At 42.3% G+C, this 18714-nt stretch overlaps 1 protein-coding gene across 2 annotated transcripts; it reads left to right on the top strand.

Moving 5' to 3' along the window:
* Nucleotides 1-302: 302 nt before the first annotated feature.
* Nucleotides 303-17182, top strand: ttc13 (tetratricopeptide repeat domain 13). Of its 2 annotated transcripts, none has more exons than XM_079362922.1 (23): nucleotides 303-1042; nucleotides 4271-4365; nucleotides 7100-7175; nucleotides 7270-7340; nucleotides 7434-7499; nucleotides 8876-8968; nucleotides 9428-9544; nucleotides 9648-9758; nucleotides 9975-10057; nucleotides 10187-10328; nucleotides 10446-10620; nucleotides 11097-11253; nucleotides 11486-11616; nucleotides 11696-11828; nucleotides 12164-12256; nucleotides 12474-12557; nucleotides 12887-12971; nucleotides 13310-13416; nucleotides 13525-13660; nucleotides 14138-14217; nucleotides 15022-15100; nucleotides 15345-15424; nucleotides 15504-17182. In XM_079362922.1, the coding sequence occupies exons 1-23, from the start codon at nucleotides 874-876 to the stop codon at nucleotides 15616-15618; spliced, it is 2478 nt and encodes an 825-aa protein (XP_079219048.1). In that variant the 5' UTR covers nucleotides 303-873; the 3' UTR covers nucleotides 15619-17182. The 2 variants fall into 2 exon arrangements, with proteins under 2 accessions (XP_079219048.1, XP_079219047.1); XM_079362921.1 differs by having other exon boundaries at nucleotides 305-1042; nucleotides 13307-13416.
* The last annotated feature ends 1532 nt before the right edge of the window (nucleotides 17183-18714 follow it).

Genomic DNA, 18714 nt, shown 5'->3' with positions numbered 1-18714 from the left:
ATTTTCCAACTAGGAACTTCATTACTATGCGTTTTGGTTCTATATTCACATGGCTGTAGATATACCTCTACATTAGTAGTCTGTTAACACATTACTGTATCACTAATTAAAGTCTTATGCAAAGGAGTTCAGGACATTCACTAGTCAAGCACTACTAAAGGATGTGGTATTTGTTTTCTCTGTAGTAAATATTCCTTCAACACCTGACTATAATATACAACACATTTCTGTTTGAAATAAAACAACTTCATTTATTATATACAGTTGGAATTCAGTTTGTTGTGTATTAAAGAGGATTAGCGCAAGACATATCAAAATACATAATGATGGTTTTCATTATGCACTTTGAGAAGAAATAATAGGAATTTTAAATAGAATTTTGAGAATAAAGTTGAAATATCCACAACAAAGCAAAAAAGTCTAGATATAGAATACTGAAATACAATTGCAACGATATGATTAAATTACAATAACATTAACATACTATTTTTGAGGGAAAAAAATGCAAAATGTCTCAAAATTTTCAATGGACTTTAAATTTTATATTCGACCTTTGACTTCTGGACATCTTACTGTTTTTCTAGAAGCCCTGATCCTCCTTCTTAAAAGTGAATTGCATCATTTTGTAGTCCTTTAATTTGAAAGTCAGAAAAGGGGAAACACCTCGTCCTATCCGGCTTCATTGACACTGGATGGACTGGGTTTAACAATCGCGGTGTACTCTGGGAAATGTAGTCTTGCTACTCTAGTATGTGACTCTCTTTACATTATGCGCTGCAGTCCGTGCGCGTGAAGGGGGGCGTGTCCGTTTGTACAGCTCCGTTCAGAACTGCAGCTTCCGCTCTCTCTCTGGCGTCACACATGTAGCACAACATGGCCCCTTCCAGCCGGGCTGTTGTTTTGGTAGCGCTCTCCCTCCTGTGCCTCAGTCGGGCTATCTTCTCCTCCGAGTATTTCTCCACTCTCACTCTGTTCAACAATGAGCTCCACAAGCAGGGCTGCAGCTCGCTGTCTGATTGGGAAGAGTACGCGGCGGACTGCGGTAAAGTATCTGATTTCTCTGTTGGGTTGCTTTGCCACGTCCCTCCTCCTCCTCCTTCATCTGTCACCGTGTTAACCCGGGTTAAGCGTATCCGTGCAAAAGCGAGCTAACTAAGAGTGAGCCGTGACAGCCCTTAAAGGAGATCATCTGAGATAATCTCCCAGGTCTGACTGCAGCAGAGGTTACAAACTGGACCTGAACAGAGACAACAGAGACCTGCACGAGGGAGAGTTTCTCAACATGCAAGGAAACCTACAAACTCACTTTCATTTCCAACTGCAGCTTCTTTAAGGGGTCAACAACAAACTTCAGACAGGAAAAAACCCCGTAATTTATGACGTCACATCTCTTGTCAGCAACATTTCAAACATTTGGTTTTTTGGCCATTGTGATGCCCACAGCTCTACTATTGTATTATTTCAGCCTTTATTGTTCTGTCAAATGTATTTTGTGAGTGTGAATTTATAGTTTGGTGTGTAGGGTTTGTTGATCACTCATCGATTTGACAACATCTGCATCACGTGCATTTATCATACTGAAATATTTATTTGAGGGCTCTTTTGTGCTCTTATCCGAGATATAGGACAGTGGATTGAGTCTGAGATTAGAGAGAGAGTGGGGAATGACATGCAGGAATTCAACATAAACTGTGTTGTTGTCCTCGAAATCAGTTTCGTCCTCGAGAAGGTCTCGGTCAAGTCCTGGATTTTAAATCAAAACCTCTGAGTTAAAGGAAAAAAACGCCCCTTTCTAACTAACAACTAATAACTCCCATTCATTCATAATTTGATTTTGTATTCCCCCCTCCCTACACTAGATGATTTTTTTGGGATCATATTCATGGTCTCTTGTCTCAGTCCTGAACGTCTCGGCCTTGATCCCTGAACGTCTCGGCCTTGATCCCTGAGTGTTTGAGTCTTGATCCCTGAATGTTCCAGTCTTGATCCCTGAATGTTTCAGTCTTGATCCTTGAATGTTTCAGTCTTGATCCCTGAATCTTTCAGTCTTGATCCCTGAATGTTTCAGTCTTGATCCTTGAATGTTTCAGTCTTGATCCCTGAGTGTTTCAGTCTTGATCCCTGAATGTTTCAGTCTTGATCCCTGAATGTTTGAGTCTTGATCCCTGAATGTTTCAGTCTTGATCCCTGAATGTTTGAGTCTTGATCCCTGAATGTTTCAGTCTTGATCCTTGAATGTTTCAGTCTTGATCCTTGAATGTTTCAGTCTTGATCCTTGAATGTTTCAGTCTTGATCCCTGAATCTTTCAGTCTTGATCCCTGAGTGTTTCAGTCTTGATCCCTGAATGTTTCAGTCTTGATCCCTGAGTGTTTCAGTCTTGATCCCTGAATGTTTCAGTCTTGATCCTTGAATGTTTCAGTCTTGATCCTTGAATGTTTCAGTCTTGATCCTTGAATGTTTCAGTCTTGATCCCTGAATCTTTCAGTCTTGATCCCTGAATGTTTCAGTCTTGATCCCTGAGTGTTTCAGTCTTGATCCCTGAATGTTTCAGTCTTGATCCCTGAGTGTTTCAGTCTTGATCCTTGAATGTTTCAGTCTTGATCCTTGAATGTTTCAGTCTTGATCCCTGAATCTTTCAGTCTTGATCCTTGAATGTTTCAGTCTTGATCCCTGAGTGTTTCAGTCTTGATCCCTGAATGTTTAAGTCTTGATCCCTGAATGTTTCAGTCTTGATCCCTGAATGTTTCAGTCTTGATCCCTGAGTGTTTCAGTCTTGATCCTTGAATGTTTCAGTCTTGATCCCTGAATGTTTCAGTCTTGATCCCTGAATGTTTCAGTCTTGATCCCTGAATGTTTCAGTCTTGATCCCTGAGTGTTTCAGTCTTGATCCTTGAATGTTTCAGTCTTGATCCCTGAATGTTTCAGTCTTGATCCCTGAATGTTTCAGTCTTGATCCCTGAATGTTTCAGTCTTGATCCCTGAGTGTTTCAGTCTTGATCCTTGAATGTTTCAGTCTTGATCCCTGAATGTTTCAGTCTTGATCCCTGAATGTTTCAGTCTTGATCCTTGAATGTTTCAGTCTTGATCCCTGAGTGTTTCAGTCTTGATCCTTGAATGTTTCAGTCTTGATCCCTGAATGTTTCAGTCTTGATCCCTGAGTGTTTCAGTCTTGATCCCTGAATCTTTCAGTCTTGATCCCTGAATGTTTCAGTCTTGATCCTTAAGTGTTTCAGTCTTGATCCCTGAATGTTTCAGTCTTGATCCCTGAATGTTTCAGTCTTGATCCTTGAGTGTTTCAGTCTTGTCTCGGGCTCATGCGAGCTTTACTACAGCTCTGTCTGACTCATTCTGTACGATGACTGTTGAACTGGTTGTGCATGTTGCTTCAGTTGCTTCAGTACTTGTTTGAGAACCTGTGGGCGACGGGTGTCGTGATTTGTGAACTTAACAAATCACTGAACCGGTGTGTCTTCATGTTATAATCCAAGTGTGACCCAGAAGTTCTTCCAAGATCCCAGACTCTCTGATCGCAGGTCGATCCAGCTCAGTGAAGGCTGAGTCAGCGATTGTAGCTATGAGAGATAGCTTTGTGTGACGAGAGATTTAAAACAATCCACTTCTGCACTGTTTAACACACACACACACACACACACACACACACACACACACAGTAACATAAGACAATCTGAAGGAGGCGTGGTTTGATGGAAGAAAAGCAACAAGGCGATTCAAATTGCCTGAGACGAGACATCGGCAGCATCGTGAAGAAGAAGGCGGAGCAAACAGTCACAAGAAGTTGAGAACAGAGCAGAACAGCCAATCAAACCCAGAAAGTCGATAACAGTCAGATGAATAAGCGGGCCGTGCATCAATGATTGAGGGGCGACACAGTCCGGTGGCGGCGGTACGATGGAATAAGAAAGACAGAATGAAAGAAACAGGCCCTTAAATAAATACACATCATAATGTCGGCTCATTCTAGTATGGTGATTTATTGTTTTGCTAAATGTCATAAACAGGAAAAATGATCACGCTTTTTGTCTTTAAATTTCAAAATAAAAGAAACGCGTCTTTAAATGTCGTGTTTTGTAAATGAGGTTTGGCATGTGGAGGAGCGCTGGAGTCACTCAGACCACATCGCCGACTTTTTGGAATCCGGCGTGAGGAGTGTCAGGGCCCGCCTTTGAAATCAAACACCGACGGTGATGATGAATAAAGTTTTAGTGTGTTTGTGACGGCGGGACGTTTTAGTGTGTTTGTACTTTACAGAGTCCTCCATACTGCAGCTGGACGATCCAGACTGTGAGGAGGGCAGCAACCCGCCCTGCGAGTCGGTCTTCTCACTGAACGCAGAGAAGATCCTGGTGAGATAACACACGCACGCACACGCACGCACACACACACACACACACACACACACACACACACACACACACACACACACACACACACACACACACACACACACACACACACACACACACACACTCTTCTGATCTAGAACTGGATAAAGTCTGTAACGGTAAAAAAGTGGTTTCATTCTGAGTGTGAACAGCTTGTGCTTATCAAAAAGTGACAAAGTGTACCTCCTGTTTAATATCCGTACGAGAGTGACTCCATTTTAACACGTTAGATTTTATTTTTTTGTTGTTGGTTTTTTTTTGTTTTTAAAATGATAAAATTGGAAATTGGAAAAATATTGACGTTTTTTTTTGGGGGGGGGGGTCATTTTTGCCTTTGTTAGATGAAGACAGACAGGAAGTGTTGGGAGGAGACAGAGGGGGGAAGAAGACATGAACCCACGGCTGTAGACGACCGGCGCCTCATTTCCCGTAATTTAAAACATACACTGTCTGTGTTTACTCGTAAAGACAGGACCGTGGATAGAGTCAGAATTCATGGAGCCACAGGTCGGACTTGAACCTGGGCCGTACGCTTGAAGGTCAACAGCCTCTGTACACGGTGTGAGCACAGTAACCACTAGGCCACCAGCTCCCCCGTACTACGAGCCTAAACTGAACGACACGTGCAGCTTGTCTGTCGTTGAAAAGATGAAGCAGAAGTGCTGATGAGTGTCGGAGATAAAAACCCTTCAGTCATTAACCAGCTTAAAAAAAAGAATAAATCACTTCCTCTGCTCGCTCGACACTTTCAGGTCCGCTGCGTCCCGTCCACGCTCGGATTTAAAAAGCAGAACTTCTGCTGAGTGTCGGACTCATATCACAGCTTATCTGCAGCGTTATGAAACTCCCCCGACACATGATGGTGCTGCAGTGAGAGATGACTCGGAGGATGCAGAGTCCTGATTTGTTTAAAAGGGAGCCACAAAGTCAAACGTGTAAAAGTGCCAGATTGAACCACGCGGTCTCACCTCCAGTTATTCCCGCTAAAAGTTTGATCACATGCACTTCTCTTTCCTCTGTCTTTATTTTCAGCCTCAATCGAAAGCCAAGAATCACTCCTCGTCTTCTATACTACCCTCTGTATTAGAGCTGAGCAGGGGAAACGACACCGAACAAGAAGAAGTGAAATGTAAACACTGCAGGAAAACTGTTTGAAAAAAAAAAAAAGTTTTTTTTTTCTACTTTTTTAGAGAAGTTAATTTCTGCTTTAAGAACTTAAATGTGTCGTTTTTTATTTCAAGGGATGTTTTTGATTTTCAGTTTGAAATGTTCAATAAATCACCAGGAACTAGTTCATCGGTCACAATGACGCGTTCGCCTCTGTAGCGATGACGGTGGATTATTTCTGACGACGCTCGTGTGATTCAGGCTTCTTACGGCAGCAATATAAACGTCTAATAATTGTAAAGAAAGAGGGAGAAAAAAAAAGGCAACAGCCAGTTTCAGCCAGCTTGACGACCCTGACTGAGACCGCACGGCTGAACGCTCCCCGCTCCGTCCTTTAGGTTCTGTCTGTGCTGACAGCAGAAGAAAGGATCGTTGTCTTTGTCAAAGAAAAGATTGGGCGTCGCCGTGGCCTCAAACCTGATTTTTTTTTTTTTTTTAAATAAAGGTGTGGTTGCAGTTTAAACCACGCCCATCGGAGGTATCACGTTTGACAGAGGAGCGCTGGAAAGTTATTTTAACATGAGAGGAGTTCAGTCCTCGTTCGGCCAATGAGAGAGAGCCCTGCAGGCCTGAGCATCTCCCTCAAAGTGCTGACATCATCAGAATGGTGCTGCAGCCTCTCTGTGAGGATGACTAAACGTGACAGGGGTTGTTTTTTTTTTTTCTTTACTTTTTGCTGGTTTGCAAACTCAAACTGCTGCCACAGCTGCATTTGAATGCGGTCAAATGATCCTCCTGTAATGGTGTCTGCATTACTGCTCCCACTCCTTTTAGGAAATACAACGTGACACGGCGTCTTCCACATTTCACCTGATGTTTCCTCTCTTCTGTTTGGCTGCTCGCTCAGTTTGAACGTCGAGAAATTCTGCAAAGAGAGAGAGAGAGAGAGAGAGAGGATTAAAGGTCGTTCTCACGTCCTCTCATAAAGAAGCAAAAGACACGTTCAGTACAGATATTTATTTGCAGTTAATACAAGTTTTTGCACATTTGTTGTTGCTGCTCTTGTTTTTTTGAAAAAAAATTTCAAAATATTTTGTGTAAATATGTATTTTTTATCCTTTATGTTTTGCATATAATTTTAAAATCTTTTTACAGTTAGTTTCCACCGTGGTTTCAGAGAGAACATTTGAATCAACATGTTGAAAATGTTACAACAAAGATTTTTTATTTTTTTTTGGACATGTACAGTTTAAACAGCGTGCAGGAGTTTTCTTTCTTTCTTCTGTTTTTGAAACGGTTGTATGAAACTGGGCGTGGATATATGGTTGGATTTTGACTTGTATCCAACGTTTAAATTACTTTTCGTGGAGCTCTAAACCTTTAAATGAAACGGAGAACATGTTGTCACTTTTGAGACTCAACTTCACACACAGGAAACCCAACGTTTAGTTTCCTGTGTGGCCGTCTATCTCTCTGTGTGTTTCTCCTTTTTTTTTTACCTACGTGTTTCTCTCTCTCTGTCTCTCTGTCTCTCTCTCTCTCTCTCTCTCTCTCTCTCTCTCTCTCTCTCTCTCTCTCTCTCTCACAGAACCAGGCCAAGTTGTTTATAGAACAGAAAAAAATCCCCTTCCCCGGAGATAATCACAACACAAACGAAGAACTGGGTGAGACTGAGGTTTTTGCAGAACTCTCCGGTGATGCTGAACAGATTCATCCGACTCGAGTCTTGATCATCGTTTCTTGTTTCTGTCTCCGCAGCTATCGGCTACGTTCTGATAGCCAACGGTCTGTATGACGAGGCCATCAAACACTTCTCCCTGTTATTACAGGTGAGTCTCACACATGTGGTTCTGCAGCTTTAAGGATTACAGCAGCATGCTCCATCTGACGCTAACTCTTGCCTTCTTTTGTCCTCGATGCAGAGTAACTCCGAGCTGGTCAGCGCCATCTACGGGAGAGGGATCGCTTATGGGAAGAAAAGTTTACAGGTGAGTGATGGACGTTAAATGCACCTGCACTCCGGGTCCTTTTGAAAAACACACTTGAAGGGTCTGTATGTGTGAACACAAACAAGTCTGAGTGAGCACGTGATCAAACGGCTGCAGTGTGTTTTCTCTCCGTCACTTTCTTGTTCTCCGCTCTTTGCTTGATGATGTCATTCTGTTGAACTACATCGAGCGTTGATTTACAGTAAAGGCGAATATTCTCATCGTAGCCTCATTTAGCGGACTCTGTCTCTCAGGTCGTTTTTTTTTCCCCCTCTAGTCTCAGCAGGGAGGAGAATATGTGAACAGAGCAGTCCTCCTGGAATGATCTAGATGTTTTTCAGGAGTGAAGAAAGTTACTCCGGACTTGGCAGAGTAGATAGATAGATAGATACTTTATTGATCCTGAGGAAAATTCAAGTAACTTCAGCGTTCAGTTTTCTGCATCAACACTCGTATTAATGTTCACCTTACTTTGTGTTGTTGTGGTGTTTTTGAAAACACAGATCTCTGAAGGGAACTTCCCCAGCTTTACAGACTGTGTAGCTGGAGATGATTTGAAATGAGTGGATCCTCGCTGGTCTTAGCGGCACACGCCTCGCCTTTAATATGTGCAATAAAATGTGCCACGTAGTGAACGAGCTGCCCTCAACGTCAATCATTAATGACTTCTGCAGGTGAATTAGTGAGTTTACACACAGGGAGGAATTAATGACTCAACCCTTTGATTTCCTCTTGAAGATATGAGAGATGAGATACAGGAAGGTTTATTACGGGAGGAATGTCACCTGATTTCATGTTTCAGTCAGTTGTGTGCTTTATGTATCCGTCATTTAGGTGTAAAGATTACAGCACATGATTCACCCTTCCCGAGTTACATAGTGCTGTCTTGTTTTCTCTACTGAGGAGGTTGCCTTTAAGGGCAGTTTAAAAAAAAAAAAAAAAAAATTCGGTCTCAAAATTGTCTCCTAATGCATTTCAAATGAACGCCTCTGTTTTGTTTTCAGAGATTGAATTTTGAGGATTTAAAAGCCCTAAAAAGAGAGAGAGAGAGAGAGAGAGAGAGAGAGAGAGAGAGAGAGAGAGAGAGAGATGACTCACTGGAAAGGAGCCACAAGTCGGATTCGAACCTGGGTCGTCCGCTTACTTACCTTCTTTTTGTCAGCTCCGGGAGTCTTTGTCTGTGTCTTTGGTTTATTTCTGTGATTATAAAAGCCGTGCTGGATCTGGTTGACGGCAGCAGTTTCAGGTAGACGCAGAATGACTTGGCTTTGTTCAAACATGTCTGTGCTGAAAGTTCTCTCATATATTAACTTCTTTATAAAAGGTTTTGGGTCAGCTAACCGTGTCTGCCTCTTGTTCCTCCGTGTCCTCCTCAGGACATCAAAAATGCTGACTTGGCGTTGTACGAGCTCAACAGAGTCATCACCCTCGAGCCCAACTGGCCCGAGGTCTACGAGCAGAGAGCCGAGGTGAGACGCACCTCCAACAGAGTTTCATGTTTCCTTTTATTCAAACTTTATTCTCAAGTTAAATATTGTGCTAAATACACTTCAACATAGTCTGTCTACAAACCCAACAATGATGAGAAACGACCCGAAATGTAACAAAACCCATGATGTGATAACTGACCAGTCAATCCGGGTTTTTTTGTCCTTGTCCCCTTTATGGAGAGTATTCACAGCGTCATCTGAGTCTTTTATAGATATTTTTTTACAGTAGATGTGAGCTCTTCAAATTCGCAATTTCCCCTGTAAGGTTTCTGTGACTACCTCTGAAGGCACAGAGAGAGAGGAGGGGGGGGGTGACTCCAACCTTTAGTGTCTTTTCCCTCAGCTCTTTGTTTTTAGGCCTTTCCTAATCTGTTCCTCAGATCCACCTGACAGGAAGTAAAAACACATTAACGCTGTGATTTCTGTGTGCGTCTTCAGATCCTGTCTCCTCTGGGTCGTATCACTGAGGCTCTGGCCGATCTCACTAAAGCCCTCCAGCTGCAGCCGTCGGCTCGTCTCTACAGACACAGAGGAACGCTGCTCTTCATCTCAGAGGTTTGATGTAGAAACACACGTTTGCGTGTGTGTGTGTGTGTGTGTGTGTGTGTGTGTGTGTGTTTGCCTTTTATTCTGATGCTGAGCTTCGTCTCCAAACCAGGACTACGTGGCAGCGATGGAGGACTTCCAGCGGTCTTTAGAGCTGAAGAAGAATCAGCCCATCGCCATGTTGTACAAAGGCCTCACCTTTTTCCACAGAGGCATGCTCAAGGTAAGTCGCGTTGGGATTTTTGACCTGGGAAAAAAAAAAATCCTGAAACACTTTTCGGCACGCCAAGAAAAAAATAATAATCTGCAAATCCATGACGCACGATCAGAAACCCTCTGCTGAGTCAGAATTTGACGACTCTCCTTGTTCCCTATTTCCATTTCCTGTTCGCTCTGTTTTGTCAATAAGCGTGAAAAGTTGTGTTTTCTCCCTCACCAGGAAGCCATTGAGACGTTCAAAGAGGCTCTGAAGTTAAAGTCTGACTTCATAGACGCCTATAAAAGTCTCGGTCAGGCCTACAGGTGTGTAATCTATCTAACTCACTGTCTGGGTTTTGTATTTTAAGGATTTGAGCGTCCTACTTTTCCCTCCCTCTGCCTCTCTAATCCTCACAGCTGCCCGTCTTTGTGTCTCGTCTTCCTCTTTTTCAGAGAGCTGGGGGATTTCGAGTCGGCGATGGAGAGCTTCCAGAAAGCCCTGATGCTGAACCAGAATCACATCCAGTCTCTGCAGCTCCGAGGGATGATGCTGTACCACCACGGCTCGCTGCAGGAGGCCATCGGCAACTTCAAGGTAGAGAGAGAGAGATGGGCTACTGGTTGATTTGCCAACACTTCCATATCTTCACCCTTCAACGAGCTCCTCGGCACGTCCGAAGATCTGACGTCTTTTTGCTCCCCGTCTTCGCAGAGGTGCCTTCAGCTGGAGCCGTACAACGAGGTGTGTCAGTACATGAAGGGGTTAAGTCACGTGGCGATGGGCCAGTTCTACGAGGGAATCAAAGCTCAGACCAAAGTGATGCTGAACGACCCGCTGCTGGGACAGAAAGCCAGCTCTGAATACCTCAAAGTGAAATACCTCAGAGGTTGGTGGCGCTGCGAAGCACGACACACACGCAGAGTCTGTCTCTGTATCTGTCAGATATCTACTGAATGAAATGATCAGACACGAAGGAAACAGGCTCTGACAGAAGAAGACAGGATGTCCTTCTACCTTTAGATTCTGCTCCTGGATGGTTAGTTTTTGTAGGCGGTTCGACGTCACCCCCACACGGCCGTTTTGGACGCCCCTCAATTTGCCGGGCAAACGGCAAACCAACAGGTGTAGCTTTAAGTCCTGAACCTCCATCTGAATCGATTTACGGTCGGCGAGCGGTTATGTCGTGTGCTCCTTTGTACAGAGGCTGCAGTCTTTTCTGCTTTGACTGACGGTTCAAATCCGAATTTCTGTTTTTTTTTTGACAAACTGGATGTTTTATATTCAGTACAGATGATTTAAAGTGTGTATCTGTTTCTCTAAAGTCTGGTGTTTCTTTTTTTTAAAAAAAAATTTTTTAACCAGAGTACTCTCGTTACCTGCACTCCCACCTCGACATCCCGGTAGCAGAGTACAACGTGGACCAGGACTTACCGGGGAACTTCAAAAACCACTGGGCCAAAAACTTACCGTTTTTAATCGAAGATTATGAAGAGCAGCCCGGCCTGCAGCCTCACATAAAGTAGGTTTGAATCCTTCATTATAACAAAAACCAGCAGAAATATAAACATGTTTTGTTTTTGTCATCTTTGTAAATATTCCTCTGACTTTAAAGCAAATCTCTATGAAGCATCCGTGATCTCAGAATGATCCATCTTCTTGTTATTTTCCTTAAAAAAGTTAAAGTAAGATATAATATGATGTCAAGGTGACTTATCTCAGCGCGTCTGACTTCCTGTGTTCGTGCTGTGCAGAGACGTGCTGCCGCAGAACTTTGAAAGCTACAGCAGTGAAGCGCAGAAGTTGATCTGCGCGGCCGACCACCTGGGGGCGCTGATGCAGTACGACACTCCTGGTTTCTTACCCAACAGAAGGATACACAGAGGTACCCGTGCTGAAGAACAGTGTGCGCCCCGCTCTAAGTCTTTCCTGTACTAATCTCGTGGTTCTGCTCTCTCGCTCAGCGATGGGGTTAGCCACCCTGGAGGTGATGCAGGCCATGCACCGAACGTGGAGCAACTCCAAAGTGAGAGTCAACGGCAAGACCAGACAAATGCAGTGGAGGGATATGTTTGATATCGCAGTTAAATGGAGAAGGTGAAGGTTTTCATTCCTCTTTTTTTACTCTCCTATTTAGCTTAAAATCCTGCTCTCCACTGAGATGCACATTTATTTTGTTTCTTTGCTCATAAAGGACAAAAACAGGATTTTTTTTAGGCAAAAAAAGATAAATTATTAGCACTGAATTAAACTCTTCAACCGTCCCCGTGTTAAGGTGGAAGTGAGTGACACACCGCCTGCACACAGGACGAGGTCCCGTCTCAGACTCGTCCTGCCTTGGTCTTCATCTTGACTCGGCCTCGATCCCTAAATGTCTCGTCCCGTTTCTTCCTGTGTCTCAGCCTCTGGTCTGACTGTTCCTCTTCTTCTAGGATCGCCGATCCAGACCAGCCTGTCTTGTGGTTAGACCAGATGCCGGCCCGGAGTCTAAGCCGAGGCTTCAACAATCACATCAACCTCATCAGGTACTCAGACTCTCTGCCTCCTCTTGGGGAGTTTCTCAACTTTGTGATGTCAAAGACGGTCCTTCACATTCTTTTCACACGACCCAGTTTCTTAGAGTTTTTAATTCAGTTTCGCCGCAGTTCTGACAGACTGGCTTAAAGCCTTTCTTCTTCAAAGATCCGTTTTGACAGTGTGTTTACATAATCCTTTTTTTTTATCTTATCTGTATTCCTTCAGGGGACAGATTATCAACATCAGATACCTGGCCTACTTCGACAACATCCTCGACTTCATCAAAGACAGAATCCTGGTGTATCACGGGTAAATTGCACCAAAAACTTTTCTGTCTTCTTCGCCCTCAAACACATGAATCCGAATGTTTAGCACTGCTGAAATGAACTCATTTATTCCATCTCTAACTCTCTGCATTCACTGGAGAACTGAGCAGAGCTGCGTCTATGTATGTCTGTTATAGTTTTGATCACTCTTCTGCATCCTGCCTACAAAGCAGAGATCTGTAAACCCGTCGTTCCTCCAGGCCTCGATTCATTTTGTATGATCATGTCGAGGAAGCGCCTCGAGCACGAGTATTTCTTCTTCTCTTTTTCTCTCTGCGTCTTCGACTAAACGAACTCTGCTTTGCGTGTCAGGGCGTACAACCCGAGAGGACTCCTCGAGGTCCGGCAGGCGCTGGACAATGTGAATAAAGTAGAAGATCTGCTTCCTATAATGAAGGTAAGGACGAAAACAAAGATCGAATCGGTGAAGATCGAGGGACTTCGAGTTGAGCTTTTTTTCTGTTTCCAAGGCAACATAGTTTTATGAGCAAGTTGTGACAAACACATTAAGAGATAATAAATAAATAAATAAAAGAGACACACATATAGCGTTCAAACAAAGCAAAGTAAATAAGGAGACTTTAAGAAATCATCGAGGTCAAAAGTGAACCTCACTGATCATTTAACGGTTTATAAGTCTTATTCTGCATGTCGGGGGAAAGTCGTCGTGTCGTTTTTTCAGCAGTGAAAACCCAGGATGTTTTTTTTTCTTCTTGTGTTTGTTTCCTGAAGCAGTTCAACAGTAAAACCAGAGATGGCTTCACGGTCAACTCCAAGGTGCCGAGCATGAAGGATTCTGGGAAAGAGTACGACGGTTTCACCATCACCATCACAGGAGACAGGTACCAAGTCTACCCGAACTTTAAAGAGCACTAACATGGCTTATTGATCCCAACTGAAGGGCGTGTTCATGTTATAATCTCGTCTGTACGGGTTGATCTGTTCGTCAGGGTGGGGAACATGTTGTTCTCAGTAGAGACTCAGACGACTGAAGAGCGGACGCAGCAGTACCAGTCGGAGATCGAGTCCATCTACAAAGACCTCACCGCCAAAGGAAAAGCTTTAATGCTCTCCACTGAGCTGGGGGTAAGACTGATCTCACTGTGTGTTTCATACACAACAAGCAAAAGCATTCGTGCACGTTTCCACCAAGCGGTCCGCTTCAGTTCGGTCAGCAGACATTTGTTTCCACCACCAAAAGTGGGTAAGGGTATCTAAAGCCCCATTTCTGCAAAATGCATCTCAGTACGGGATGCATTTTGCTGTGTTTCCATTGATTTAAAGATTTGGGAAAGATCCCAAAATTATCCACCCGTACCGCGCTACCTTTTTGATAGGTCGGAAAAATCTTCACTTCCTGTGTGACGGCGGTGGAAAAGGACAAACACAATATATCCTGTGGATTTGTAGAGGGTTATATATTGCCTCATGGATACATTTATTGGCTGTTTGCACGATGTCACGCCCGAACCGCTTGATGGACACGTGGCTTTATTTATCCTGAGAGCACGCTTACCTCTTGTACATAATCTCCTAATACAGCACATACGTTTGTGTTCCTAGGATGCAGATGCTGTGTGTAACCTGATCCTCTCCTTGGTTTATTACTTCTGCAACCTCATGCCCCTCTCCAGAGGATCCAGGTAAGTCTCCATCAAGCAGCCTGCAGGCGTAACGTTCGGTATTTCAACCGATGAAGAAGTGATAAGAACAGGACTGTTTGCTCTGACACGTTTAATTACTGCGCTATTAACCGTACTTATAACGTACTCATTAGACATTTTGCCCTCAGCGAAAACAGTGAAGGATTCGTCTTTGGCACGATGTGAGGAGAAGATATTTACATCAAGCAGACATGACAATGAGATAGTATTATGAGGATTAATGTGAAGGAATTTTGTTAACTTTAATGTCATACAAGAAACTGTTTTCAGTTTCTTTTGCGGCTGACAGGAGAAACTCTGAGTGAAACATTCAGCTGTTTGCGTTCAATCAATCAATCAATCTTTATTTTTATAGTATCAATTCATAACAGGTGTTATCTTGAGACACAAAAGTTCACACACACAGCCTTTCAGGAGTTTTGTGCAATCAATGCAATTCAATTTTCAACTTTATTTGTAAGGGACTGTGTGCAAATAAAACATAAATGTAACCATTTGATGCATTGCACCAGAGTTAGCCAAAGGCTCATTTTAATCTACAGTCCCTTTGGCAGGTAACAAAACAACATATAAAAACATACATCACTCAGGAAGTAACAAATAGCAATATATACATAAATTGTCCCTTGCACACACACACACACGATAAGCCTTGTCAGCCCCATGAGGGGATGAAGGAAAAAATGAGAGACCAAAAAAAACCGGCTAAACAGTCTGAGGCTGAGTTCATGTTGCCATTTATTTATTTGCTCATTAATTTTTGTTGCTCTTCCTCTCCTCCAGTGTGGTGGCGTACTCGGTCGTGATGGGTGCGCTGATGGCGAGTGGGAAAGAAGTCATCGGCAGGATCCCGAAAGGAAAGGTAAACATGAGTCTCTCCTTTTTTAACCTAAATGAAAGAGTATGTTCACAGGTTGATCTCTGATACATAAGAGAAGAAGAATTATTCTAATAACATCAGGTCAAGGACTCCATGAAACAACGTTTTCCTGTGATGAATTAAGGAATATTCGACTTTATAAGTGAACGTTTTAAATGTGAAAAACAAAACCTTTGCAGGAATACTTCGGGCTAAAAGTCTGTAAACTTTTATTTTTCTGCTTCAGTTGGTGGATTTTGAAGCCATGACGACACCCAGTCCAGACAACTTCAGTAAAACAGCCAAAAGTTGGATGACTCTTAAAAGGTGAGCAGACACAAAGACCCCACATTATCCTGTCTTTGTTTTTCCTGACTCCTTTCATTTTTATTTTCTTTGTCAACAGTTTGCCGAGTTGGTATCAAAATCTTCCGTCTGTAGCAGAGACGTTCCCGTCAAGCAGGACAATGTTAGAGGTTCTCAACACAGACTCGTCTTCACACTGTCCGAAGAAGTCTTAACACGACTTTGACACGGGAGAGAAGTGTTTGAATAAAAGTCTTAGTGATGGAGCTTCTACACCCAGCTCAACAAAGGGACTCTTTCTTCCTCTGCACCCCAAACACAACAGGACTCATTTTTTTTTTTTTCTTAAAGCGGGAAAATCCAAGCATTATGGTTAGGAAAGCATTAGGAAGCAGATTGTGCGTCTAATTTTTGGTCCCCTGTGTAACTGATGGAGGTGAATGCAAATTAAAAATATTGGTTTAGAGAAGATTTTCCTCCATGAGATGGCAGCCAAGACCTCCAGAAAATCAGATTTTTATTTTGAAATTAGAAGCCTCCGTCATCCTCCCTGAAATCCTCCCCAAATGTTTTTAGATAATTTTAACGCAATTATTTCCAAAATTTTGATGGCCAAAAAAAGTCACAAAAATTAAACCTCTGCTCGACAGGCAGTACTTTGCCTCGGACTTAGCAAGACAAGACAAGGCAACAAAAAAGGCTAAATTAAGTGATATCCTTCTGATGTTGACATCCTTGTTTGAACTGAATCAAGCAGATTAGGTTTTGTTTTTACAGTTGGCTCCTGATGTAAATTATCTGCTTGTTATTTGAACTAGAATCCACAAGATGCTGCTCATCTTTAAGCAGCTGCACTGACATTTTAAAAAAAAATCGGTTTCTCAATCCTTTTAAATTATCTACAGAAATTGTAGTGCGTGTTGCATCTGTTACTTTGATTGATCCCTCGATTATCACACTCATGTTTTGGGACGATGACGGAGAATTGAAGTGCTGCAGTTTGGGATGCAGACGTGTTTCTGTCCAACCTTCTTTTTCTCTTCTCTTTTTAGGCCTCACATTCAAACACCCGAAGCACAACGTCCATCTCATTAACGGTCAGAGTCAGCTCCTTCCAAATGATGAAAATTACACTTAAGTTTAAAATCTTTAATTTGAAAACCTGACGGTTGTCGCTGCTTCCTGCTTCCCAATGTCGGGACATACTGTGGTTAAAAAGTGGATAAGTGCGTCTCTAGTTTCATCCTGTAGGGGAACAGGATGTGGCGTTACGTACAGCGAGTTTATGAACCAGCTGTCTTAATTTTTTTAACGTAAATGTTGAGATAAGCACAAAGAGGGGAAAGTGAACAATGTGGACTAATCTCAAAATATTTAATCTGATGACCAAATATCAGCAACAGTTTTTAAGATTTAGGACCTCAAGAGTCACATGTCTTTGCGTCAGACATGAACTGAACATCAGGGTTGTTTTTTTTAGAAGATTTACTCAAACATGTCCATTTAAAAGACATAACTAATTTATTTCCTGCTTTGCTGACAGTCGGAGTCTCTAATTGTTTGTTTTGCTTTGGTCCCTGTTTTTCTTTCCTTCATATCAGTGATTGTTCTGACTGGGTGTAGTTTCTTCTTTCTTTCTTTTTTATGCACTGGGTGATCCCGGTGCTCTGTTGGGTGTTAGAAGCGCACAACTCATCTTAAAGCTCAAAACTTGAAGGAGGGAATGTTTTATTGGAGAGTGAATGAATGTTCAGCAGTCAATAAAACAATAAAAAACAAGCCTCTGTTTTTTTCTTTTTTTGGGGGCGAAACTGTACTATGTCAAAGCACATCTCTTCCAAACACGCCAGGGACAAGTAGGCCTAGTGTACTACTATAGTGTGATGGTATTGCACCACGATATCAGAAAAATATTGCGAGTATTTGCACTAAGAAAACAATAAGCTTTATTTGAAAGTTGCATTGAAAGCAATTGCTGATAATCTACGGGCAATTTTCATGAATTACGCCAGATTGAATGAGTGAAAACTACAAGACAAAAGAAAATGCACGGATTACTGTCATAAAAAAGGTTGATGTAAAAAATATTAGAGGTGGGACTTGATTAAAAAAATGTAACTAATTAACTCAGGGCTTTCTAATTAATTAATCAAAATGAATCGCATATTAAGTGCATCACAATATTTACCCTAAAAAGCCACACTTTTCAATCTAAATGGATTTTAGTGGATAAATGAATACAATGCATGCAGTTGTACTTGCTTCCCAGTTTCAAAAAGCTGTTGGATCTTGTTTGAAATTAGTTTTTCTGCACAGCAGTTGGAAAGTTGGATCACACTTGCTAGCTTTAGCACATTTTCTAAGTGACTATGTGTAGCGTTAGCATTAGCCTGGGTGTCTATGGTCTGAACACTGTTTTATTTTGAAAACCACCGGATTCTCTCGGTTACATCTGTCAAGCTGTTCGTCACGTGATACATTACCGCTAATTTTAAACCCACAAGCTAGCAAAATGAATAACAAACAGACGTCTTTGAAAAAAATCTTTGGGAAGGGGAAAAGGCCCAGTGAGGAGACAGAAGAAGAACCTTGGACCACAAAGAAAAAGAAACCTTCATTTAACAGGAAATATCAGGAGTCCTACATGAAATATGGATTTATCGCGACAGGTGATTCCCACGCATCAAGCCCGCTCTGCATAATATGCGGCGACCGGCTCTCCAATGAGGCAATGAAGCCTTCAAAACTCAGGGCTCTCATTGATTCAGGGTTATGGTGAGTTATATATTTTCATGGACTTTATTTTATTTTTGATTTGCTTGTGGAGTATCTTATTGTGAAGGCATGTTTAAGCGTTACCATAGTGACCCGAGAGCGTGGGGACAGAGAGGATGTTACTGATGTTATGTTGTTGGCGCATTTCATGAAACGCTGTTAATAAAATTCCATAGGATTACACAGTGGATTCACGTTTATTATTATATTTTACAAAATAGCACATTTTTTGTGTTGATCGTATCATTTTATTGTGTTGTATTTTTCCGCCACACCTTAGAGGCCGGTCCGTGAAAATATTGTCTGACATTGAACCGGTCCGTGGCGCAAAAAAGGTTGGGGACCGCTGCCGTAGAGAGTGGTTCACATGAAACATCCTTTCAAAAAGACGGGATAACTTAAATATTTTATTTTTCTGTTCTTCAAAAATATCTTTCAATTAAATATAAATGTACGATGTATTGCCAGTAGCCTATTTTTAAATGATAAACTATTCGGTTATTTTTCATTTTTGTTTTTGAGTTGCCGTCGTTGGC

The sequence above is a fragment of the Symphodus melops genome (genome assembly GCF_947650265.1).
Source record: "Symphodus melops genome assembly, chromosome: 1".
Lineage (NCBI taxonomy): Eukaryota > Metazoa > Chordata > Actinopteri > Labriformes > Labridae > Symphodus > Symphodus melops.
The sequence above is the reverse complement of the archived record's forward strand: the minus strand, read 5'-3'. Positions and strand labels throughout refer to the sequence as shown.